This window comes from Micropterus salmoides, unplaced genomic scaffold (assembly GCF_014851395.1).
Source record: "Micropterus salmoides isolate LMB-PRFRI ecotype aquatic unplaced genomic scaffold, ASM1485139v1 Ms_hic_scaffold_14, whole genome shotgun sequence".
Classification (NCBI taxonomy): Eukaryota; Metazoa; Chordata; class Actinopteri; order Centrarchiformes; family Centrarchidae; genus Micropterus; species Micropterus salmoides.
In genome coordinates, this window is record NW_024040485.1 from 16,699,802 (window position 1) to 16,726,429 (window position 26,628).

Sequence of the window (26,628 nt, forward strand, 5' to 3'; positions counted from 1 at the left end):
GAACTGAATATAATATAATAATAAAACTAGATTTTGACACAATGATTCTACGGCCACAAAATTACCTACTAATGCAGGATATGCCTTTGCTGATATTGTATTTTAGCAGTGCAAATGTGCACATACCAGGAACCAGCTGACACACAGTGAACCTGGAGCCCCTGGGACCTGGGACAGGTGCCTGTTTTAGCCCACTTGGCTTTGAAAAACACATGGATGAAAAGCCCAACAGGTGCTCACAACAATGGAGAGTCTGACTTGACAGATAGACTGTCCCATTCTTTTCCTGACTATTTGAGTTTTACTCTCACTCTAAACCTCTAACCTCCCATTTTCGCCCATATTTGTGTCTCTCTCTTTGGCCCAACCCTGGGCCCTCCCCCTCCCTCTGCTTCTACTCCGCTGTGTCTCTGTGCTGCATTGCTCTGCCTCACGGCTGCCGATGATGCTGATGCTGATGTCACCACCGCCTCCCAGCATCCCTGGCACAGCAGCGTCGCCATTTTCCCTGCTTCCAGACTGACTGACAGACCAAACAGCCGGGCCGCTGGAGCAGCCCGCACCCATCCTTTCAGATTATCCATCTGGCCCTCGCTCCTCCCTCCCCCCTGTCGCCCACTCTGATTTCTAATTGACGCACCGCTGCGTTCAACACTCCAGTCCACCCAGTGCTGCTGCTGCTGCTGAAGCCGAGGCCGATTCCCTCTTTCCTTCCCCGGCGGATTCTCCATGTATGGATGTGCCAAGGAAAAGGATGCTGTAGGCTGACCAAAGACAGAGAGAGAGACTAAAAAATACAGGCTGCCGAGGAGCTTCACGAGGGAGAGACCGGTGGATCTGTTTTGAATGGACAGAAAATTCACAATCTGCGGTCGTCACGTCTGAGTTGCTGAGGTAAGACGCAGCTCTTCCGAGATGTTTTTCACGGCACAGCATCGCTGCTGAAGAGTGTCACGCCTTGGTGATGACTTTGTGTGTGCGTCGGTGATTGCGAGGCCTTTCGGACATGTGAGGCGATAAATAAGCACGGTGCGTCAGGGTGTTTGATTCCGCTGCTGTCAACAATTGTTCTTTAAAAAAAAAAAGAAACTTTAAATAAACGACACCACCGGTACCCCAATTATATAAACAGATGCGCTCGTGACAGCTGTAAATGTTATTTCAGCTCTAATAATGTGTGCTGACCTCCTTTCTGACGCAGTGTTTGGTGATTTGAGGTCGGTGCCGTTTGTGTTTACGCGGCCTGTCTTTGAGGTGCGGCAGGCAAAGCAAGATGGAGGAGACAATATTTACATGGCCTATTATTTAATATTTGCAAATGTCTTTTCGCTTTTTCTGAGAATGTATCATGTACAGATAAAGGCTTACTATAAAGATGTTCTGAAGGAATTGTGTTTATCATCGATTAATGCCGAGAAGATGGATGTGCGCGGCGCTACTTTGAAGCAATTGTAGGCTACCGTTAAAAATAAACCTAAATTGTCTGGTCATCAACAGTGGAGAAAAAGTAAAAGCGATCATTAAGGGTTTTAAAATCAAAAGTAAGACAGCATTTTGTAAAGATGAAGTGAAAAAAACACCACAAATTAGGAATGTGTGTTCTTTTCTTTGGGGTGAAGCAGTGAGGCGATTCGGTTTCATCACAAGGCCTTCAGCCCTGATGGATGAGGCCAGGGGAGGATGCCCGAAGAATAAGCAGCCATTTTACTGTTGCAGGGATGCTGATGATCTTCTTGCCAAATAATGAACCAGCTATTTAGTCAGCTTGTTTTAGGAGCTGTCTGTCTCTGACTGAAGCCAAAAAAGACTGATTCAGGGCCCAAAAATAGAGACTGTGTCATAGTCTTGGCTGTTTATTGAGGCTACCAAGACCCTGTCTACAATGTTCAATGATAATAACAACAACAGGCCACAGACGATTCAAATTATAATTTTTAACTATTTGAAGGTAGGCTACTTATCCTTATTAAAGGTAGTAATGAAATATGTGGTGCTTCATACAACTAGACATCTACGTATTTCTGTTTGCCCTGGTATTAAAACCCTCTCATCATCTGCCTGTGCAGGTGCCACGTGTGTCTGTGTAACCACACAGATCTTCAGCTCTTCTGCTCACTTGCAAACCCACCTGCAACATGGCGGGGGCTTCAGTGAAGGTGGCTGTGAGAGTCCGACCCTTCAACTCCAGAGAGATGGGGAAGGACAGCAAGTGCATCATTCAGATGTCAGGAAACACCACAAGTCAGTATGCGTTTTTAAGTCAGTTTGAGTGTATTTGAAGTTGATGTGTTTGTGTTGTGTGAAAATGTGTTTTGCATATTGTTACCTCACATGAATGTTTGAGCTTCCTTGTGCAGAATGATGTCTGCAGAGTTTCCGTAGAAGAAACATTTATCTGTACTCACATTAGTTTAGGGCTGCAACTACTTATTTACTTTCATTATCTATTCAGTCTGCCTATTATTCTCTCAATTGGTTGATTCAGTGTTTGTTTCATAAATTGTCAGAATATGGTGGAGAACTGCTTTTTTTTTATTTCCTAGAGCCTACGTTGATGTCTTCAGATTGCTTGTTGTATCTGACTAACAGTCCAAAACCCAAAGATATTCAACTTACTATTATATAAGCCAAAGGAAAGCAGCAAATCTCACATTTAAGAAGCATTTTTGCTTGAAAAATGACTCAATAGTTGCAGCTTCATTCCCAGTCAATCAACTAATTAATTAATTGACTATTTGTTTTAGTTGTAAAGATGTGTAGGTATGAGCATGATTTTGTGATATTTAAGTTTGGAAGCTGTTCATGGTTCATTATGCAACTTGTTGAACATTTCAACTTTTAAAATGTTAAATATTTGCATCTATCGATTCCATAACTTTCATGGAGGGAGAAGGAGTAGATGTAATTTTAAGAATTTTAAACTAATTAATTGAACTTATAAGTGGTAAAACTATATCAGACATAAAATATTTTTTTTAATTCAAAGCAGTACATTTTTTATATGTCTTAAAACGTGTCTGAAGTCATTGTCTCATTGTCTCAGGGATTAGTGGTCTTCAAGCAACACATAAAACGAACTTTAACCTGGATTGTCTATTTTTTCTGCAAAGAAAAACTTCTGCCATCAGAATACTTTGAAAGACATTACAAACATAAAAATTCAAAACAGGGGTGTAAAATAACGTGCAAATTTGGATGAATGTATCAGGGAATATATATCATACAAATATGTATATCGTGTACATGCAATGTACTGGATAATGTGTACAGAGGTACTGTATGTATCTGTAAAACGCAGTTATTTGTTCCCTCATTTTTAAATATATTATATTCACTTTCTTTGATACTATTCTTTGTCTTTACACCCAGTAAGGGATTAATAATTGAGGGAAACACTGAATGATGTATGCTAGATGACAGAGAGTTTACAAAGTAAACATGCAATAACCAATTTCCCACATATGCATTGTAAATAGGCAAAAAGTGTTGACAAATTCGTAAAAGGCCCTTAATCAGGTAATTTTCTTGTCAGCTAACCAGATTCACATAATGTTCATATAAATAATTGCGACAAGCTGATAGAACAGTTGCAGGGTCACCTATGAGGTATGGATCCTTTAAAGTCTTACAGATGGTTTTTAGTGTGAAACCCAGAGATGCAGCGATGTTCTGCTGCTGTTTTGATCACATTCCTGTGACCTACACTGAGCCAAGTTTAGCATTTCACCTCAAGTTATTTGTCTCGTAGGCAGCTTTGTGCCCTCCACTAATAAGGGAGTGGGGCAGGGAGGCATGTGGCATCTTAGCAGCTAGATAAGGAAACAAAAGCTTCAGTCAGGCCTGAAGCCTGTCTCTGTCTCTGTGTCTGTGTGTGTGGGATGTAGCGACCGCCTCAGCTCTCCTCTCTCATCATACGAGCTGCGGGGACCAAAAAGACCTCCTTGTTCTGGTTGATCCCAGACACGGGGTCAGCTGATGCAAGTGTGTGTGTGTGTGTGTGTGTGTGTGTGTGTCTGTTGTGCCTGTCAGTGTATTGACTGACCCTCAAGAGTTATATCCACTCATTAACTTTACTAATTTAACACACTGCTCCCTGCAGCCCGCTAAATGATAAGCAGGTTTAGCTGTTGGATGGACACTGAGTTGTTCCTAGCTGAGTGCACGTTTCAGCAGGATATTGCTGCAGCTATATTGAACTTGTTCACAGCGGATTTAGTTTACAGTTAAAGAGCATCTGCTCCTGCTCGGTTCTTGTTTCATATTCCAATTGTGGTACACCCCTCCTCTCTTTAAAAAGGATGAGTGTTGCATTTAAAACTGCTGCTTCTGATGCTAACTGTTATATAGTAAGTCGTCTCTCAACTAGTGTGTCTTTTCTCTGTTTAGATTATGTGCTGTGCATCTCTCTGTTGATGATGATTTGGCACATTATGTGCTGGTAAATTTGCTTTAACTCTGGTACCTATAATTCAAAATCATAATGTAGAGGATGGGTTACTAATAAAATTAAAGAAAAGAAAAATAAACTAAGCAATACATGCTGTAATTGAACAATACGGTATTGCATTACTGATTATATATTTTTTCTATGCATGTTTTGCTGTTATTTGAAGGTGGAAAGTAGTGAAGAAGACAGGGAACAATGAGGGAACAGAGGTGGAATCTGAATCAGTAGTCGACGATCCCTCTATTAACATGTTTTAGTAGACAAGTTCAATTATTTCCACTAGAAATAATCACATAAAAGAGCAATACAGTTTTTCTGTCAACTGTGTTCTAAGACTACAAATATAGTGATCACAACTTCAAATATGTTTCTTTCTTTCGACTAACTCATAGAAAACACAACACAAAAGTTTAGACACTGAATGCGGATTCCAAATGTCCGTCAGCACCTTTTGGATCGTGCATTTCCTGCTGGAAACACAGTTTTGTTTGTTTGTGTTGTCTTTTCACAAAACTGTGCTTCTGTTTCTAACAATGTGTCAAACTTTTGAAACTATCAACAAGAGCTGTCTATAATAAAGACGATGAGACACAACTGGACTCAAGTGATCATGAAGAAAATTAAAAAATATATATTTAATGTAATTTAAATTGAATGTTTGTGTTGGGCCATGACATGGGACAAATGGTGCGAGAGAGAATGTTTTGCATTGAAAGAAGTAGATTCCCATTTGGTATGAATTTAATTTCCGCCCAGCTGATGTAAAACTGACAGTAAATAGACTGAAATGAAAGAAGACACAGGTTATTAAATTGTTTCTGATGCCTCTAACTGATCTATTTTGCTCTATTTTAGCAATCCTGAACCCCAAACAGCCAAAAGAAAACAAGAGTTTCAACTTTGACTATTCTTATTGGTCACACACCACAGTAAGTTTCACTGCATCACTTACTTTTTACTGCTTTCAACAACTAAATGTCCTACTAGTCAGATTAGTAAATTAGTGAACAAGTCACTAATACACGATTATAAATATTGATCTAAATGTTAGGATTTAGCCTCATGGAGTAAAAAACGTATTTGCCTTTAGAACCAAGTGTGTTTTTGATGTCTATTAGAGTTAATTCATGCTTGCTCATCTTTTCCCCTTTGTTCTTTCTGCAGCCTGAGGACATCAACTATGCGTCCCAGATACAGGTGTACAAGGACATCGGAGAGGAGATGCTCCTTCATGCCTTTGAAGGCTACAACGTGTGCATATTTGCATACGGTCAGACAGGAGCGGGCAAAAGCTACACCATGATGGGACGACAGGAGAAGGACCAGCAAGGAATTATCCCTCTGGTAACACAGAATAAAATTCTGAACAATAATTAAACACAAAAATTATCCTACTGACAAAGAAAACATCTGATGCTCTTCAATAATTGTGCTTAAAAAAACAAAGATGCAATCTGAAATGACAATCTGTTCTTTGTTATCTAGCTGTGTGAGGATCTTTTCACCAAGATCAGTGACAGCAATAATGATAACAGCATGTCTTACTCGGTGGAGGTGAGTGATGTCAAACTCCTTCATACCTTCATACTTTTTCATGTATGCTATTTTATTCACATTTGGAGGCTTTTCTCTGCACAGTGTCTCACAATTTGTCTCAGTCTTGAATTTGTCTTAGTCTATACAAACTGAACCATCTGAAACTAAGAATATTAAAAGACTTATGTTTAATTATGTTTCAGAGGGGCAGCTGGTATTATAATTATATTTTTGTAAGATATCTGGGAGCTTATTCACTTGGTTAATCATCTTTGCTTGCCCCTGATGCCACCATGTAGTAATGATTACTGCTTAATAACTCATAAAAACATTTTACACATTTTTTTCCTCTTACAGGTGAGTTACATGGAGATCTACTGTGAGCGTGTGCGTGACCTGCTGAATCCCAAGAACAAAGGGAACTTGCGTGTCAGAGAGCACCCTCTGATGGGACCCTACGTTGAAGATCTGTCCAAGCTAGCCGTCACTTCATACAACGACATCCAGGATCTGATGGACTCTGGAAACAAGGCCAGGTAAGAGAGTGAGACTGAGTGATGGACTCCTTAGATTACTGCGTGGCATGATGGGCGGAAAAGACCTTAAAAGATGCTTAAATAAACGAATGTGGCTGGAACAAATGATGGATGGAGCAGATAATGATAGATAAACAAAATGTAAGAGAGAATCAGAAAGAGTCAGTATTATGCACCTAATGCAGCGTTTCCCTTTCTTTTCCAGGACTGTGGCTGCTACCAACATGAACGAGACCAGCAGCCGCTCCCACGCTGTCTTCAACATCATCTTTACACAGAAGAAACACGACATGGAGTCGGAAAACACATCAGAAAAGGTTCTGACAGCAAGCTCAGCTCATGGCTTTGCCTTCGAAATCACCCTGTATGACTGAAAGACAAGATGATTTTCTGCTTTTCTAACAAACAAACCAACAAGAGGAATGATTTTCTTATCGTGAACCTTGTCACCTCAGCAGCCTTAGAGGAGATGCTGCAAGGCAGAAATTATTTTATTACCTTTTATGACCTGAGTGGAGGCTGGCTGTGGTGGTGGTGTTGTCTGACAAATGTGTCGCTGTATTGATTGATAACCCCAAATAACGCTTTACTGCCTGCTCTCGCAGTGCAATTTCAGGTGAAATACGTGAGCTGTGGTGGATTAATCTTTGTCATACAGAGCATCTTATTTTGAAAATATGTGGTATCATCACAGGTCAGCAAGATCAGTCTGGTGGACTTGGCAGGCAGCGAGAGAGCTGACTCAACCGGAGCTAAAGGAACCAGACTGAAGGTGAGAGGAAGTTGCTGTTTTATGGTTGTTTTTTGGTATTTCTACGCACATGGAGGAGATCAAAACACATTAAATAAAGATTGTTTGAAAGCAATGCTCCAAATTAAAATGTACTGATAAATAGATTGACAACTTTTATTTCTTTGTTGTTGCAGGAAGGAGCAAACATCAACAAATCTCTAACTACACTGGGGAAAGTTATTTCTGCTCTAGCTGAAGTGGTATGCTTTTTTTATTTATTTTTTTAACTTTTCATCAAAAATATTCTAATCTAATTTTATGTTGACCAAATAACAAATGTTGGCATTTCTCTTTTAAACTGTCAGGACTCAGCACCAAACAAGGTCAGTAATGCCAACAATCACATATTTTAACAGCAAACTGTTTATATTCAACATTTTTTTGATAGTTTTCTGATGTGATTAGCAGGTAAATTGTGTCAAATATGTTTACAGAATAAGAAAAAAAAGAAGGTGGAGAGTTTCATTCCCTACAGAGATTCAGTTCTGACTTGGCTTCTTAGGGAGAACTTGGGTATGCACACGTAAAAATCAACTTCAGTTTTTACTAGAATAAAATTATTTTCTCTGTCTATTCATGAATTGTCTCACTTGCTGTCTTTTAGGAGGAAACTCTCGTACAGCCATGGTGGCTGCTCTCAGCCCTGCTGATATTAACTATGATGAGACTCTCAGTACCCTCCGGTGAGAAAAATGTTTAACTGACATTCATACATTTTTCACTATTGATAGCATTTTGAAGATAATGTCACACATACACCACATTTTCAACCAGTAGAATAAATGTACTGCATGTACTACTACATTTGCATATTATTGAGGAAAAACAGACTTAATGCAGCTCAATAGTGCTGCATTATTTGTGGACCTTTGCCTGCTGACCTTTACCTTCACTTTGCATTTACTGTGTAGCATCTTAATGAATTCATGCACCCTAAGTTCTATAGTTGTTTCCCCTCAGTTAATTGACAGTAACATGCTTCTATTTTAGCCTCATATTGTCATTAGTTGGTCAGCGTAATTCAGTATGCAGAGCCTGAGGAATCATGCTTTACAGCTTAACGGCTCCTTGACCTTGATGACCTCCTTCCCTGCAGGTATGCTGATCGTGCCAAACAGATCCGCTGCAACGCTGTGATCAACGAGGACCCCAACAACCGTCTGGTGCGGGAGCTGAAAGAGGAGGTGGCTCGCCTCAAAGACCTGCTGTACGCACAAGGCCTGGGAGACATCATAGAGAGTGAGTGTCGCACGAGGAAATCCAACTATCACTCAGAAAACGCACATATGTAGGCACACACACACACACGTGCGAACACAAACCTGAATTTTAACCTTCTGTGCAGTTAGTCATCTGTTTATTTAAGAAGACAGAGGGTGACAGTTTAACTCAGAGTGTGGGTGTCTCTCACACTCATTCTCTTCTCTCCTCTGTCCTATCAGCGTATCGCTGCACCGGCCCCGTCATCACTGGTTTGAAATGTGTGTATAACTCTAGCAAGCCTGCGCTTTGCCACTAAAATAAATAAATCCCGAGCCGGCCTTCCTCCTCCACCACACCAGAGACCTAACTAACAATCCAAACATGAGACTATATGTGAAGTCTGACAAGACATACAAACTTAGACCATACATCATTTGTTTTGAGCAACACAAAAATATTCTATGAACTTAAACCATGTTGCTTTATTAAGTTACTCTTTTCTCAGGAATTCTGCAAAATGGCCTCCTTTTCCCTATCTATTAGTTCTGCTTTCCATGGCAATAGGACTTTTCCCTCTCTTGTTTAAACTGGGAAGTCCAGTCTCTTAATACACTGAACAAAATTATAAACGCAACACTTTTGTTTTTGCCCCCATTCATCATGAGCTGAACTCAAAGATCTAAGACTCTCTCTATGTACACAAAAGGCCTATTTCTCTCAAATATTGTTCACAAATCTGTCAAAATCTGTGTTAGTGAGCACTTCTCCTTTGCTGAGATAATCCATCCACCTCACAGGTGTGGCATATCAAGATGCTGATCAGGATGCTGATCAGACAGCATGGGTATTGCACAGGTGTGCCTTAGGCTGGCCACAATAAAAGGCCACTTGAAAATGTGCTAAGGAGAAGTGCTCACGAACACATTTTGACAGATCTGTGAACAATAGTTGAGAGAAATAGGCCTTTTGTGTACATAGAGAGAGTCTTAGATCTTTGAGTTCAGCTCATGATGAATGGGGGCAAAATCAAAAGTGTTGCGTTTATAATTTTGTTCAGTATACTTTCATCCCAGTAACACAAATTTAAATTTGGTGGGATTTTCTTTTTCACTGAAAAGCTTTGCACCATGATCCTATAGCAGCTCATGAAGAATCTGAAGGCTAACCCAGCTTTGCATAAAGCATCCTGTTTAATGCTTTTTCTTTTACGCAATCAGTGCTTATGGAAGAAAGGACTGACTGGGAGGACGCCATTTTGGATTGCTGAGCAACTTTTCTGTGCATCCTGGTTCTCTGTGTGTGGACCTAATTGAAGCTATGAGTCTGGTGCATCGCTACCAAAGGCTGAGCTAAAAAGGCTGAGCTAAACAAAGACTTTAGGACATGCAAACACATTAGAAAATCCGAAAATCTCTATGCTTTGTCGTGATGTATATATTTTTAGTTTTTTTCTCATAACACTCTCATGCTTGCGAGCTTGCCTACATGTAATTTCAGTGTCAGAAAAATGTCAATTTGGCATTTTGTTCAGTTTGAGTTGCTCTTTTCTCTCTGTCTGCGATGGCTTTGGTAAGCAAGTTACCTCTGCTTCTTTGAACCATTATTTGAGCTTTCTCTTCTTTTTTTTGTACTCCTCCCTGTTGTTCCCCTATTGTTTTCCTTTTTTATCCTGTTTCTCTGCGTGTCCCTTTCAATCCCTGATGTCTTTCCTTAATTACCCGGCGTCTGCTCCTACCTTCCTTCCTTCCTTGCTCACTTCCATGCAACGCCTCTCTCTCTGGCAGACCTGTGCGATTACAAGAACTTTGTGAATAATCGCCAGGCTGTCAATCAAAGGGGTGATCTCTCCACAGTGACCAATGCCATGACAGGAATGAGTCCCTCCCCAACACTCTCAGCCCTGTCTAGTCGTGCTGGGTCCATCAGCAACCTCCATGATCGCATCTTTAGCCCAGCCAGTGAAGAGACCATCGAGCGGCTAAAGGTAGGAAGGATGATGGTGGAATTGTTCAGGCTGTATAGTTGGGCAATGGGAGGTTATATGGGAATGAGAAAATCAAAGAAAAGGCAAAGTCAATTAGTGGAACGGCTCTTGATAAATCCAAGATTGAGCAAATTATCAATTACAGTTTTAGAGTGTAGAACATTTTAGGTATCTTTCTTAATTTTGCCAACAGGAAACCGAGAAAATCATTGCAGAGCTCAATGAGACATGGGAAGAGAAGCTGCGACGTACTGAGGCCATCCGTATGGATAGGTTTGTCAAACATATTCATGTATTAATCATGGTTTCATAGCATTGAGTCAGATTATTTTGCCCTAAGAAATTTACAGTATAATATACAGTAATATAATATATACAGTATATAACATATTACAAACTATTTTAATGGTTTGGTCCTTGAGATTAATTTGAACGTAACATTTTGAAGGATACATGTTGTTGGATTGCCAGACTACTTAAGAAGTAGGAATACACCATATTTTTAGCCATGCTACCATCATGGCTTTAGGGATGGAAATGTTGGGCTGCCTCTCTGCTGGTTGGTGCACCACACTGGCCCAGACTGAAACAGCTCTACAACACTTGATGGATGGCCATGAAATTTTGTACAAACATTCAGTGTCCCCAGAGAATGAATGCTAATGATTTTAGTGATCCTCTAACTTTTCCTCTAGTGCCACCATGAGTTTGACATTTTTGTGTTTTAGTGAAATTTCTCAACAGCTTTTGGATGGGTTGTTATGAAAATTGGTAAGCATTCATGTCGCCCTCAGGATTAATTATAATAACTGTTTATAGTGTTTAACTTGTCCAATACTTTGGTTTATGACCTGCAAAACTAATGACATTGCCATCAGCCTCAGCTGTATGTCAAATCTTAGCATGCTACCATCCTAAATTAGCATTCTTGTTATCTTGTCAAGCTAGCTAAGCTCAAAATACCGCTGTGCCGCAGTTCAGCCTCACACAACTGCCAACATAGCTCTAGACTCGTAGTCTGGTTTCAGTTGTGGTCTAGTTCTTGGGTTATTTTTCAAAGGGGCATTCTTTTTGAAAATGGCCATGGTCTAATCTAATGACACATAATTGCATGTTTATATTCATGCAACTTTTCATAATAGTCCCAGTTGTATGTTGTGGGTCAAACAGTGGGAGTTAAAAAGTGTGATATCAGTGGCAAAACATCTAACTTAACATCCTGAATACATACCTTTGTGAAAACTTCTGCCCTAATCTTGTTGTTTGTAAAATGGTATGTTCTGATGCCAACTGTGTGATTGATTGTGTAGAGAGGCCCTGCTGGCTGAGATGGGTGTTGCCATGAGAGAAGATGGAGGCACCTTGGGCGTCTTCTCCCCAAAAAAGGCATGATGCTTTTCAATTGTCACTGTTGGACAACTGTTTAGTTTTAATAGTCACACAAACACTAACCATATTTGTCATGATTGTCCTTTTAGACCCCTCATCTGGTGAACCTGAACGAAGACCCGCTGATGTCTGAGTGTCTGCTGTATTACATCAAAGATGGCATCACCAAGTAAGTTCTTTTTTTAATTTTAATTTTTACATATATATTTGAGATTTATTCCAGATACTGTGCTGTTTTGGGGAATTTGTCTTTATTGGATTACCTTATCTTCTCCTCAGGGTTGGCCGTGAAAATGCCAAGACTCGCCAAGACATTGTTCTCAGCGGCCATTTTATCAGAGATGAACACTGCACCTTCAGCAGCACCATTGGCCCTCAGGGAGATGGTAAAGGCTGGCTGCAACAATGTTACATAAATGTTGTAACATAAATATATATTGAACATTAGGACAGCCATTAGCTTATATTGTATGTGTGTTTAATACTTTGATAATAACCTTTTCTTGAACAGGATGTGTCATTCTGGAGCCATGTGAGGAGGCAGAGACATATGTCAATGGGAAGAGAGTGACATCCCCCACAGTTCTGCGGTCTGGTATGTGCGAAACTTCATATTACTTTGTTTTAAAAAGGTGTAAAACAAAGCAACTGTACCCAGAGAATAAACAGAAATGTATGCAAATGTATGGAAGAAGAGATAAGTCTTAGTCGTCTTGGATAAAATTCACTTTGACATAAAGTCATAAAAATGTTCATCATAACATCATCACACAAGTCTGATTGGTAATTAATGTGATTTTTAATGGCAAAGCATTTGAACTCTTCTTGTGTCCTTTTTTAGGGAACCGCATCATCATGGGAAAGAGCCACGTGTTTCGCTTCAACGACCCAGAGCAGGCTCGTCTGGAGCGAGAGAGGACGCCGTGCGCTGAGACGCCGGTGGAACCCGTCGACTGGGCCTTCGCTCAGAGAGAACTGCTGGAGAAACAAGGCATCGACATGAAACAGGAGATGGAGCAGAGGTGCGTGGAGAAGATATTAAGTTGGCGATGATGATTCGGATTGCTTTATTATATGATTTTTTAACATTGAGTTTTGAATCCCTTTCAGGCTTCAGGAGCTTGAAGATCAGTACCGCAAAGAAAGAGAAGAAGCCAGTAACCTGCTAGAACAGCAGAGGCTGGTGAGAGCAAGCTTTGATACAATTATTTAACGTTTAAGGTGCCTGATTTAAAAAAAACAAAAAACAAAATAACAGTTCAAATGTGTATTTATTGAATACAGAAGCAAAATATCACGCCTATGCACTCGTTCTGTTTTTGATCTGGATCATATGTTTTCTCTCAGGACTATGAGAGTAAACTGGAGGCTCTTCAGAAACAAGTGGACTCTCGGTACCTGGAGTCTCCCGAGGAAGAAGAGGAGCCTGAAGAGGAAGGTGATACTGTCACTTTTAACTGTTACTAACCCATCAAACTATCTTCTCTACTAGGCTTTTAATTTGTGTACTCAATCAGAGATCATGTGTCTTGCTCTCCAGTGCCTTGGACACCGCGAGAGACTGAGTTGGCTCTGTGGGCGTTCAGAAAGTGGCGTTTCTACCAGTTCACATCTCTCAGGGATCTGCTTTGGGGCAACGCCATCTTCCTCAAAGAGGCCAATGCTATCAGTGTGGAGCTGAAGAAAAAGGTGTTTGTTGCTGTATTTATGTTTTTTTGTTAGTTTTAGCTAAACATAAGACAGATTTATCTAAGTAACATAATCCAAACCATTTCCATATACATGGTCTTTGTTAAGACTAACTCAAATCTGGCTTTCGTTGTTGCCTTGGTGAAATCTTCTCAGTAGTGGACAATAAATGTTTTTTTGCAAAAAGACTGCAGATTATTAAGTGTGTGTCAGTGGCCATTCTGCACTTATCACAATGATTTAGTCTGGTGAGTCATCACAGTGACACAGTGCTGCATTTTGATTGTATGCTCTGTCCAACCATCCAGGTAGTAAGAGGTGCACACGATAAGCATTATCTGGACTTGACAGATTCATATCGCACCCAGTTTTTTTTTTTTTTCTCCAACCAGCCCTCCAGAGTGTATGTTGTATTATAAAAAGCATAAGATCGAGTAAATTACTTGTATTCTGAATATTGCCGCTAAGATATCCTTCTGATGTTGTACAGGTGAGCGTTTCATCTGTGTTACTTGTAAACATATTATTTAATTTAAGAAATATATTATTTATATATATATATAGTTTGATACCCCTGATATCAAACAGGAGGATATAAACAGACAGTCACTCATGTTTTACCTCATATGTCCTCCTCAGGTGCAGTTCCAGTTTGTCCTGTTGACAGACACGCTGTACTCCCCCCTGCCTCCCGACCTGCTGCCCCCCAGTGTGGCCACAGAGAGGGAAAGACGACCTTTCCCCCAAACCATCGTAGCCGTTGAGGTACAAGATCAAAAGAACGGAGCCACACATTACTGGACTCTGGAGAAACTCAGGTAAAGTGGTTTTGTCAAATATTGTGCTGATTTTTACATTTATTCATTTAGCTACTACAATTGCTATACATTACAGAGGTTGCTACTACAGTGTCTTGCAGTGGGAATTGAGGTCTGCACTTATCTATGCGCCATCACCACCCCTTTAAAATATAATGTATTGGCAGGATTAAATATAATACACAAAACTAAAAAAGCAATGTGGATATTGACACATGCAAAGTACAAGAATATTATATACAAGATATATATATATATATATATATATATATACAAGAATATTAAAATTCATGTCACCCCTGAAACACTTCTGACTGTTATTTCTAATTTCCTGTTGTCTTGTAAAAAGTACAGTCTGTACCTCACACTCGATAGGAACATCTCCCTCTGCAACGACAATTTTTTGTTTTGTTTTGATTCTCTAATAGCGCCATTCATTTACTTTAACATGTATTTCAGCGCCGTCTTTATATCTTGTTTTGACAGGCCCACTGCTAAGTTTTTCTTTTTATGCTGGCCCTGCAGGCAGAGGCTGGACCTGATGAGAGAAATGTACGACCGAGCGGCAGAGCTCCCCAGCAGCGCCGTGGAGGACTGTGACCACGCTCTGACCGGGGGCGACCCCTTCTACGACCGCTTCCCCTGGTTCCGTCTGGTCGGCAGGTCCGTCACCAACTAATGCATTATTGGTTTAAATCCTGCATAAATAAATGCTTGTAAAAACTGAACACACCTCATCACTTCCTCCGTCTCCTCAGAGCTTTTGTGTACCTGAGTAACCTGCTGTACCCGGTGCCCCTGGTACATCGCGTGGCCATTGTCAGTGAGAAAGGAGAGGTGAAAGGCTTCCTCAGAGTGGCTGTGCAGGCCATCTCAGGTACGAACAAAGTCTTATGACAGTCGGATGCTGTTCTTTTGAGTTTTTTAGTGTTTAGAAATGATTGTTGACAGTAGTTCAACATCTTGTCCTCTTTTTTTGCCTCTCTTCAGCCGATGAAGAGGCCCCTGACTACGGCTCTGGTGTGAGGCAGTCAGGCACTGCCAAGATATCCTTTGAAGACAAACAATTTGAGAAGGTAGTTATTTGTACTGGTGTACTGTGAATGTTTCCTCTACAACCAATAAAAGGCAGATATAGAATTAGTCATGAATATCAGACATGTAATTTAAAAGCAAGAAGAGGGTTGCAATCTAAATTTCTCTCCGAATGTCTGCTCTTAATGCTCAGTGTAAATGGGGTCCAAGCTGATTTGTTTTCTGTCTGGTCCCAGTTCCAGACTGAGTCGTGTCCTGGTGGTCTTTCCCACTCCAACACATCCCAGGAGGAGCTGCGAATTGTAGAGGGAGAAGGACAGAACACAGAGATGGGAATCTCTGCAGATGAAGTCAACAACAACACCTGTCCAGGTGAGGTGACACCTGTGCAGTCCAACAGTCTGCAGGTCACGACTTTGAATTAAGATGATGGAAGAGTTGAATGCAATTGCTGGACCTTTTCCTGGGTTGGTGCTCACAGTTCATAAAGATCTAAGGGAGGAACTCAATGCCAAATAGCTGTGAATTTCAAATTATGTATTTTTGAAACAGAAATCAATTACAGTGCCTCAGTGCCAACCAAGTCTTACTATGTTACAAGAGTGTGATCCTGGAAAAACACCACACATTCATTTATTTCAAAGTTAACTCATCTGATGTACATGGTACACCAGTGCTGAAATAAATTCATAAAATGAATAGGAAAATTATCTAAAATACCAGATACATGTGTTTCTGTGTCTCCTCCCCTGTCCCATGCAGCCTCCCTGGAGGCTCCCCCCAGCCCGGCGAAGAGTTCAGTGCTGGGTCTCGATCTCCCCTGGACCTCTCCCCGGAGAAAGCTCTGTCCCACCTGAAGATTGGCAGCATCTTCACCTTCAGAGTCACCGTCTTACAGGCCTCCAGCATCTCAGCCGAGTACGCCGACATCTTCTGCCAGTTCAAGTAAGTTCAAGCGTATCTTCACCACAGTCCTGTAAATAATATTGTCAGTCCTAATGTTGTTGTACCGTATATGCAAGTCTCACTAAAAGCCTCTGGTTTCATCCTTGTTTTTGTCAGCAGTCTCTCTCTCTCTTCTGTGAACGGTCTAATGAATGCAAAAGAAATAATTTAAACTGACGTACGTTGTTATTAAATCTCATATGAAATTGCTTTGGCACTAGATAATCTGCAGAAAAATGATCTCAACAAGCAAGATGCAAAACGAGTCCTGGCTGCTGAAGATGCTGCTCAAGATTTAAACAAAATGACTGACCATATTTTCCAATTAACAATAATGTGTATTAAAATTTTCACTGATTGTAAATGTTTGTGTAGTAGTCAGATGTTTTTGGTTGACATAATGTAAGAAGAGTCTAGATAATGGCTTCACATATTTCAGCTTCATCCACCGCCACGACGAAGCTTTCTCCACTGAGCCGCTGAAGAACACGGGCCGAGGACCTCCGCTGGGCTTCTACCATGTTCAGAATGTAAACACCGAACACTACATTCAGACCTATTATTAACAAATATTACTGATAACTGCTTCTGCTATGTTTTTTTACACGTCTTTTAAAATATCTACAGAATTAGTTATGTATTTGAGTTGTATTTGCTCTCTTCTTTGTTAGATCACAGTGGAAGTGACAAAGTCCTTCGTGGAGTACATCAAGACTCAGCCCATCGTCTTCGAGGTGTTCGGCCACTATCAGAAACAGCCCTTCCCTCCGCTCTGCAAAGACCTGATCAGGTCAGGGAGAAATTTTACCTTTTCACCTGCTGATGACTAATTGTTGATTTGATATGTTTCCAGATGGAAAGAAAAGTTTCCTCAAGTTTGGTTTCTTTGTCTTTTAGTCCACTGAGACCTTCCAGGAGGCAGTTCCCCAGGGTGATGCCCTTATCCAAACCAGGTTAGTGGTGACATTTATGGTCCTGAGAGTATATCAAAAGGTGTTATATATTCATGATATATAGAATATTTTGTTACAGTACAATCTGTCTTTCTCTGTCACACATGAATCTGTTTTTTCCTCCAGTGCCGGCCACAAAGCTCAGCACTCTGACCCGTTCCACCGCAGGTCCTTGTCACGCCAAATATGACCTCATGGTCTTCTTTGAGATCTGTGAACTGGAAGCAAACGGAGAGTGAGTCATATGTTTATGACTGTGTTTCCACGGTAACACCATAAAGCGAGGCCTTCATATTCACTGTTTGTGCAGTCAAAATGAACCTAATCTCGGTTAAACACTTGAGTATTTACATTTAATGTACAGATTATTTCCCTGTTTGTAGCTACATCCCAGCTGTTGTTGACCACAGAGGTGGGATGCCCTGCCACGGCACGTTCCTCTTACACCAGGTCTGACCGCGTCACGCCAAATAACCAGCATGTTTATTAGTGATGTAGTGAAGTTTCACAAACCTGTAATAAAAATACAATACAAATCCATTCAGCTCTTTTATCTACATTTAGTTTTATCTCTGCTGGGACTCCAGTAAACAAACTAGTTCTTCTCTTGACTCCACAGGGCATTCAGAGGAGGATCACAGTAACCATCGCTCATGAAACAGGAAATGATATTGAGTGGAAAGAGGTGAAGGAGCTGGTTATTGGTGAGTAATAAGGACAATTCAAAACCATCTTTGACCAAGTCGTTGGATCTTCAAAGAAGTGTTTCTCCTTTGTTTTAAAAAATGGCTCCTTTATCGCTTATTAATCTCAGCATGACTTGTTTGACTCCAGGTCGTATACGAAACACGCCAGAGGCTGATGAGACCATCATAGACCCAAACATCCTTTCCCTCAACATCCTGTCTTCTGGATACTTCTGGCCAAAACACAATGACAAGTATGAATTTTAATCTGATTTTTAATTTACTGAGTGGTTTTCCCCCCTCTCTGTGTATTTTCTACATGATATTCAACAGTTTCCTCTTATAATTTATTTATAAACCTAAATCATATACACATATTAAGTCAAATCAAGTCAATTTTCATTTATATAGCCCAATATCACAAATTTGTGATTTTGGGCTTTACAAGCATGTGACACCCTCTATCTTTAGACCCTCAATGTCAGTTGCTTGCAGTTCAGTTGCTTTGATTCGTAATTTTAACATTGCTTCACTTCTCTTATAGTCAAATATTATTTGGCTTCACTTTTAGTGTGCATGGATCAGTATTATTTGCTGGGTTCAAACTTTTAACAGCTGCAGTTAAAAGTTTCTAACTCGTGTCCTGTTTCTCTTTATTCTTTGTAAATGGCAGCGTGTCCTTGGGAGTTGACCATAGGTATAAATGACAATCATTTTAATCTTTTCAATTATTATTTCTGATAACAAAAGGTCCATTTGCCCCTTAGGCTATTAATCACGTTGACTCTTTTCTTCTTTAAAAATCATGCATACAGTCGATAAACTGTTTGTTTTTCACGCTGCAGAACTTTCTATCGATTTGAGGCAGCATGGGACAGCTCCATGCACAACTCTCTGCTTCTGAACAGAGTCACTCCCTATGGGGAGAAGATCTACATCACCCTCTCTGCTTATCTAGAGGTACTGGAGATTACATGCAATGCTAGTGACTTTGGTTTTAATTCATTAGTTCTATGTAGACTTCTACTGCAACATTCTGTCAATGCTGAACATAAATACAAGTTAGGAATGGGTTCTGATTTGTTACTTCCTATTTTAATTAGATGGAGAACTGCACTCAGCCAACAGTAATCACCAAAGATTTCTGCATGGTGTTTTATTCCCGTGATGCGAAGCTGCCGGCCTCTCGCTCCATCAGAAACCTCTTTAGCACCGGCTGCCTCCGGCCCTCCGAGAGGTACAGGTTCATGGATTCACACAGTCTGAATCTTACTCTGATTATGGACTACACAACCTCTCTGTCATGTTAAATAAAAAGGCAGTTGAATTGGTAGTTGAATTAATTACTTCTCTCTCAAATTCACTTTTGAAAACTCACCTGTCATTCTCAGCAACCGTGTCACTGGAGTCTACGAAGTCACCCTCTGCCATGTGGCGGACAATGGAAGTCCAGGTGGGATCAAAATCAAAGAAAATGATCAGAAAAAATAACAAAAGCATTTCCTCTTCAACTGGGAGTTGTATTTTAATCAACAATATTGACAGACAATTTTATTCTTCAGGCATGCAGCGTCGTCGCAGGCGTGTACTGGACACCTCAGTGGCGTATGTCCGAGGAGAGGAGAACCTGGCTGGATGGAGGCCTCGCAGTGACAGCCTCATCCTTGACCACCAGTGGGAGCTGGAGAAACTCAGTTTACTGCAGGAGGTCAGTTTGTAAGAGAGGTGACACCTGGAAAACATATGCTGGGGAAGTGTCTTTACTGGACAGGTGCAGATTATCTAAAGTTAATCTAAATTTAGACCAGCTCAGATTTGCTAAAGTTGTCGCTGTCCTGTGAAAACCACGTATATCCAAAACTTCACCTTTTTATGAGAAAGCCAACTCTATTTGCAGCTTTTACAGTCAATTCGCTGTTTTTATGGTTTATTCCGCTCAAGAAGTAGGGGAATTTTCTTAACTCATAAAGGAACAGTTAATCTTTCAGTTTATCTCAAAATTAAAGATCACCAATTTGGAGATACAGGGTTTTCACTTGACTTAAATTATGATTGTTTGATTAGATGATGATTTCAAATCTATTCAAACCAGGTATTGTATATCTAAAATAAAGGATGACTCAGAAACTGCACTACCTAATCTCAATGTTACAATATACAGAAACTACATTTGATAGATACTCCAAGAGACATTTACCACTTGCAAAACAACTGCAATATTTTAATTTGAAAACTGGGAACAAAGACAAAAGAAGTGAGTCTTTCGTGCATTTATCTAGTTAGAAATGTCACCAGAAATAAACACCCTTTGAGCCCCTCCAGACCGCAAAGGTTGATGTTAAAGTTGGATCTGCCACTGTTTTCAGGTGGAGAAGACCAGGCATTACCTGCTGCTGAGGGAGAAGCTGGAGGCCACTCTGCAGGCAGGACAGGATGCACTCTACAAGAGCAGCGACATCAGCGATTTTGCAAAGAGCCCCGTCCTCAGCCCCAGTCCCGGCAGCAGCCCTGCCCCCGACAGCCCCAACCAGAGGCAGAGGGAGCTGGCTGCTAAGGTGACTGCTGGTCTCTTAGGCCACCAGGACGTTTGTCTCAGCTCAACTATTGTTTTGTAGTTGTTTTGATCAGATACAGGTTTTATTCAACATTATCTATAAAAAAAATTGTCTTTCACTATCTTCTTTTCAGTGTCTGCGTCTGCTGATGCACACCTTCAACAGAGAGTACAGCCAGGTGAGCAGCAGTGCCAGTGAGAGCAAGGTGAGCCCCAGCCTAGGCCCTCTAACCAGGCCCGTTAATCCTTCTGAACCTTTAGCGTTTACCACATAATACTGTAGCCCCGCACTTCAGCCACTCTCTGCCATTGCTTTCATTCATTATTCAGTCATTTATTTCAGAACAGATTCCTCTTTTTTTAGGTGTCTTTAACCTAATCCCATGTTATGTCTTAGGTCTTTACCTCCACTCAGTATAAATGAGTTAAATATTATTCACAAATAATTCTTAGACTTTGATTGAACCAGCTGGATGAGAGATAATAGTGACTCAGGTCTACTTCCTAACACTGTCTTCCCAAACCCATACCTAAAAATATTTTTGTTTCCAACCTCCTCCTTTACCCGTGCTCATCCCTCATTGTTCCTCCTCTTTAGACTCTGCGAGGCTTCCACTAACCTGATGTTACTCCTGCATGTCCTCTTTAACATGTTAATCAGCAAGGGGCTCTTAGAAAATAGGTTTTTGTATAACAATGGTACAGAGATGGTTCTACAGTACATTGCTAGAAATTACAAATTGTCTGATTGAATTGTTCTCTGAATGCATGTCTGTGTTGTACGTGCTTAATTGTTTGCTGGTGTGTTTTGTCTGTATCTGTATTTGTCCCTCTTGTCTTGCATGTGTGCTTCTCCGTGCGTGATTTGTTGTGGATGTGTTTCTGTGTGTGGTTATGTGTGTTTTAGCTCTCTGAGATGTCCGCGTCGCTGATGAGAGATTCCTGCTCGTCTGGACTGAGCACGCTCACTCCGTCCTCTACCTGCCCCTCACTCGTCGAGGGACATTATGACATTAGGTATGTAACTACGTGCTGTTATTCGGCGGAGGATTAGTTTAATACTGGTTTGTGAGGTTTTAGATACTTGCCGCCACTGTGCCTGAGAAGATAAATAAAGAATTTGTTGTTGGTGTTTCAGATATGCTAAATGACTCTTGAATGGCGTCAACTGGTGATATCATCATATGGCAAACATTTACAAGAGAAGGTGGCAGGGATAGAAGAAGTATTCAGATAATATGCTTAAGTAAAGTAGCGATATCACAATGTCAAAACACTCAGGTCATGCATTAAAAATGTTACTTAAGGAAAAGTACAGAAGTATTGTCAGCCAAATGTACTTCAGGAATCAAAGGTAAGAGTACTCATTAGTTTTATTATTACTGATATCATATTGGATAATTAATGCTGATGCAGTAACATGAACAGTATTTTAATATTGTTTATGCTACTTGGTAGTTTAGTCTTACAAACTGGTCATGTTGTATGAAAACTTATCTGCAAAGTAACCAATATGTGAAGCCATCAACATATTGTAGTGGAGTGAAAAGTACAATATATCCCTTTGAAATGTAGTGAAGTATACAGCAGCATAAATTTTTTGTAGTGAATAGTGAAAAAGAGTTAGATGAACAGGCCCAGGCATGTTTCTTTTGTCACATTGTGAACATTGTTGTTTATGTTGTGTAGACACACTGAACCCAGTTCAGGAGCTTCCACACCAGATCTGGACCCATACAGCCCAGTGGACAGAAAGAAAGCTCTCAGAGGATGCACCTTTGTTCCTGACATACAGGAGATTCGTGTCAGGTCAGACCACACACACGATACTTGATTTTCAGTCACTGTGGATAAAGTTGCCATATTGTTTGTCAGGTGCAAACTCTACTGTCATTCAGGGAACAACGAGCCTTTAAGAAAGGTCAAGTTTTATTCATTTTGTCCTAACATTAGTATTTCTTTCATCGTATGCAGCCCCATTGTGTCAAAGAAAGGCTACCTGCACTTCCTGGAGCCCCACACCAGTGGTTGGGTGAAGCGTTACGTGGTGGTGCGCAGGCCCTACGTCTACCTGTACCGCAGTGAGAGGGATAGCGTTGAGAGAGCTGTCATCAACCTGTCGTCTGCGAAGGTGGAATACAGTGAAGACAAACAGACCTTACTGCGGGTACGACGGAGCTTGATGAGATGAATAGATAGATGGAAGATGGATAGATAAATAAATAGTATTTAGTATAATATCTAAATGAACTGAAGTAACCTCATGATATTTCATGTGTCCAGACTCCCAACACGTTTGCTGTGTGCACTGAGCACCGTGGAATACTGCTGCAGGCTACCAATGACAAAGAGATGCACGACTGGCTGTACGCGTTTAACCCTCTGTTAGCCGGCACCATCAGGTGAGTGGTGTAGAAACTGTAAAGGAAAAACATCACCTAAACTATCATGGAAAACTGTTTTAAACAGCTATTAGCAACACAGACATAACACTTATACAGGTCCCCTGAAATTTTCCAAGAAAGAAACCGAGGTGTAACTAAATGATAAGAAAGATTCCTGGAAAGCACTTTGTAATTTAGTATCACGTACTTATTTGGGAAAATGGAGGTAGACTTTCAATTAACATAACCCAGTGCAGTGGTTCCCAACCTTCTTAGCTTGTGTCTACCCGTGACCCCCTCATCGCAGGTTGTGGTTTTAGTGTGAACATAATGTCTGAGCACATTAACCAAAGAGTGGTCATTTTTTATCTGGTTGTTTCATTTGAAGGATTTTTATAGGCCTAAGAGGTGAATATTTACAGTACTTCACAAGAACGAAAGCAAAATCGGAAAGAAATATTCAATAGCTGGTTAGACAGAAGTATCTGGTGGCCCCCCATATTTTTCTTCTGCTCTTCCCTTGAGGCGTCCTGACCCCCAGGTTGTGAAACACTGGCCTAGACAGTGCTTTAGACAGTGTACAGCAGGTCAGCTGAATATCCCAAAATGTGAAATATGTCCACAGATGAGCAAGCTATTCGTCAAAAATGGTATGGAAAATATGCAGATTTGACAAAATCTTTCATGAATATTCAACTAGAAATCAATAACTGCCTATACATTCAACACAATAAACTGAACTCAAACTACTGCCTCAGAACATGATCTCTATTTTCTCACTAGTGCCCATTTATGTAGTTCTTTTCAGGAAATTTCCAGGGAATGTATTAGGAAATTACAGGACCTGCAAAATAAATCATGATATAGCTATACACAGATTTACAAGCTACTTTATTCTCCTCTCCTCAGGTCAAAGCTCTCCCGGAGAAAGTCGGTCCAGTCGGTCCCGTCTGCTCAGAGGATGTGAGAGATGAACTGGCCTGGTGGGAAACAACAAACAAATACAATCTAAAAGCTCCGCTCACCGTCCCGCTCTAATGAACATAGACCATATGAACAAACTTATACATACAGCCATTTAAATAACCTTCTATGTGGCGACCGCCACAGTCCCTAACATCAATTGATTGCTCATCCTGAAACCCAACAAAACTGTCCTTTCTGTGTTTTTGCAGTCGCCACCTCAAAACCCTGCATGGCGTGCACCCTTCCTATAGAAGAAACATAAGCCAAACTAACCACCCAAACCCGTTAATTAACTTACCTCTTCTGGGCATTGGGCTAGTTTTGATTAGTTTTTATGTAGAAATCTGTCATCTGTGAGGCTACCGGTTCCTTGTACAGAGTTAGTATGTGGTCATTCACAATAACTGAAAATAAGTCCCAGTTTTAGTCAGTTATTCATCTATTTCTCAATAACGGCATTGGATGAGGGAGAGGAAACATCGAACCCAGATATTTATCTGTGTAAGTGAAGGGATGATAGCGCCACACGCATCCATCATATACTGTACATTACCTCAGTTAGTATCTACAGCATAGAGTATTTGTTTCACTGCAGAGGTTTCAGATAGCAAACGGATCAGTCATTTTAACATTGAAGTAGCATGATGGATTTTTTAGGACAAAAGGGTGTGTGGTTGTTGTTGTGTTGCTTTTTTTTTTTTTTTACTGGTTCCTTGAAAACTGAGTTTGTTGACTAGACTAAGGCAAAATAATCCAATATAAGGAGAGATAACTCATGTCTTTGTTCGCATTTTGTGCTTTTTCTTACATGATCCCTTGTGCATAGAACCATAAAGAATAATGTTATTTATTGTTGCTAGTGTAGGTACTTATTTATTTGTGACAGGGCCACTCACCTGTTTTGTTGCATGGCACTTTAATGTCTTTATTGAGTTAATGTAATGTATCATTTACTCAGTTGTTTTAACCAAAGCATTACTTGTTTTAATTCTTTCAAATCACTGTCCACTATGCAGTTGGCAGACATTTAGCATGTTAAAGTAATGGTTCAATATTTTGGTAATACACTTATTCCCAAAAAAGAGTTAAATAAGAAGATTGATAACTGAACCGTCGGTATGGTAATGAAGCTATGGCCAGCAGTCCATTAGCTTAGCATAAATACCGGAAGCAGGGGAAAACATCTTGCCTGGCTCTGTCAAAATGTAACAAAATCTGTTTACCAGCAGCTCTAAAGCTCACCAATAACACTATATCTGTAACAAAGTTAAATTTTGTTATGTGCCATACTATTTCTTGACAAGGCGCATTGAATTCCAGGACAAACAAAGGTACAAATGTGAGCGATAATGTGTTAATCGGTGAGCTTTTCATGTGCTGGTAGCCGGACTTCAAAAAGAGCCTGCTGTTTCCGGTCTTAATACTGCACTAAGCTAACCGTCTTCTTTGTACAAACCTGAGTGCACCATCCTCGCAGCCACCATACTGATGTGTTTTCCTTCCTCGGGGAGCATTGCTAAAAGCATAACCTCCACATGTAACTTTCGGAAAGAAAGCTAGTGAACGAATTTTTTCCAAAACATTGATCTATTTCTTTAAACTAATGAATTATGTAAATTAACTTTCGATGTTAAATACACTAGGAGGACAGCTGTACAGGATGTGGGTAGTTTTGCTTTAATCAAATAAGCACTTATTCTGTCTGTAGTTATGGGCCAGCTGAGTTGCTATATTAAATAAGTTTAATATTTATGTCTCGTCTAGTAGCTAAATGGAAAGTTGTAATTGACCATGGACCTGTAATCTATTGAAGGCAGTTGCTTTGAGTGGACAAAATCGTTGTCCATGCACCAGATAGTGCCTCCCTCTTTTCACCTCTGTTTCTTCTCTCCCTCCTTCAGCATTGTCTTTGACATAGTTAGTTACATGTATGTCCAAGATTAAGCTTTTATGTAGAGTAAAAGTAGATGGATCTTTTTTTTATATTGATTTATGTTTTGGAGAGTGAATATTATCAATGATGTTATATAGTATGTTGGTATAGCCTGTAACAACAGTAAAGTACAGTGTATATCATTATCACTGACTGTAAATGTTCCATTTAAAAGTAATCCCCGTCTTAGCTTTTGTACTGTTGCGGCTAGATATTTGACAGCCTGATGCTTGTGTCAGAAACCAGTAGAGTATCATTAGCTTCTTGTTGTTATGACATTTATGTCCAGAAATGGTTTCTAGTTGCTTTTATCTGCGGTCTGTTATTTTGCACTATATTGAGATGACCCCAAATGTTGGTTTGAAATCAATATTATCTGTGGAAGCTAAATTGAACTAAACAATTATTTGCCTTTGCTAGACACATTGCACATTTTTTTGAATGTTTATTATATTATTTGCATTTAAAAGATCACTATCCATATCTGTTTTCACTCTACAGGAGAGCCCCTTCTTCTTTTGTAAATCTCAAAGACATGGTCGGCCAACCATTTCGTCTTTCCCATTTTCCACTCGTTTGACTGGTTATGACTAACTTTTTGTCAAACCTAATTTACAGTCAGTTAACAGTATTCAGGACTCTGTACGCCACAGGCCAACCAACCTGTTGAGCAATGCAGCCTAATACTTAAAAAAATCACTTTAGATTTGTTGCTATCTATGGCTTCATCTGTTTTTAAAATGATGTTCTGTCTGTTATCAAGTAATTAAATGGGAT

At 40.2% G+C, this 26,628-nt stretch overlaps 1 protein-coding gene across 1 annotated transcript; it reads left to right on the forward strand.

Moving 5' to 3' along the window:
- Nucleotides 1-320: 320 nt before the first annotated feature.
- Nucleotides 321-26,549, forward strand: kif1ab (kinesin family member 1Ab). Its single transcript, XM_038718050.1, has 48 exons — nt 321-894; nt 2,067-2,241; nt 5,303-5,376; nt 5,612-5,791; nt 5,933-6,001; nt 6,341-6,519; nt 6,725-6,836; nt 7,214-7,291; nt 7,447-7,512; nt 7,618-7,635; nt 7,747-7,825; nt 7,917-7,995; nt 8,409-8,551; nt 10,300-10,499; nt 10,693-10,772; nt 11,810-11,885; nt 11,978-12,057; nt 12,168-12,274; nt 12,400-12,483; nt 12,730-12,910; nt 12,999-13,071; nt 13,236-13,326; nt 13,429-13,577; nt 14,217-14,395; nt 14,921-15,058; nt 15,154-15,272; nt 15,386-15,471; nt 15,667-15,802; nt 16,204-16,375; nt 16,815-16,905; nt 17,047-17,165; nt 17,273-17,328; nt 17,455-17,563; nt 17,712-17,778; nt 17,948-18,032; nt 18,163-18,268; nt 18,688-18,711; nt 18,860-18,974; nt 19,118-19,251; nt 19,406-19,467; nt 19,577-19,722; nt 20,381-20,569; nt 20,703-20,774; nt 21,476-21,585; nt 22,258-22,377; nt 22,543-22,735; nt 22,852-22,970; nt 23,862-26,549. Exons 2-48 carry the CDS (start codon nt 2,136-2,138, stop codon nt 23,917-23,919), a joined length of 5,109 nt encoding a protein of 1,702 aa, XP_038573978.1. The 5' UTR covers nt 321-894; nt 2,067-2,135; the 3' UTR covers nt 23,920-26,549.
- Nucleotides 26,550-26,628: the final 79 nt, after the last annotated feature.

Excerpts from the sequence above, each read along its gene's own strand:
- kif1ab (XM_038718050.1), top strand. The coding sequence starts at position 2,136 with ATGGCGGGGGCTTCAGTGAAGGTGGCTGTGAGAGTCCGACCCTTCAAC. Across the intron at positions 12,058-12,167 it reads ATCAAAGATGGCATCACCAA|GGTTGGCCGTGAAAATGCCA; the intron begins GTAAGTTCTTTT and ends TCTTCTCCTCAG. Across the intron at positions 18,712-18,859 it reads TCCTTGGGAGTTGACCATAG|AACTTTCTATCGATTTGAGG; the intron begins GTATAAATGACA and ends TTCACGCTGCAG.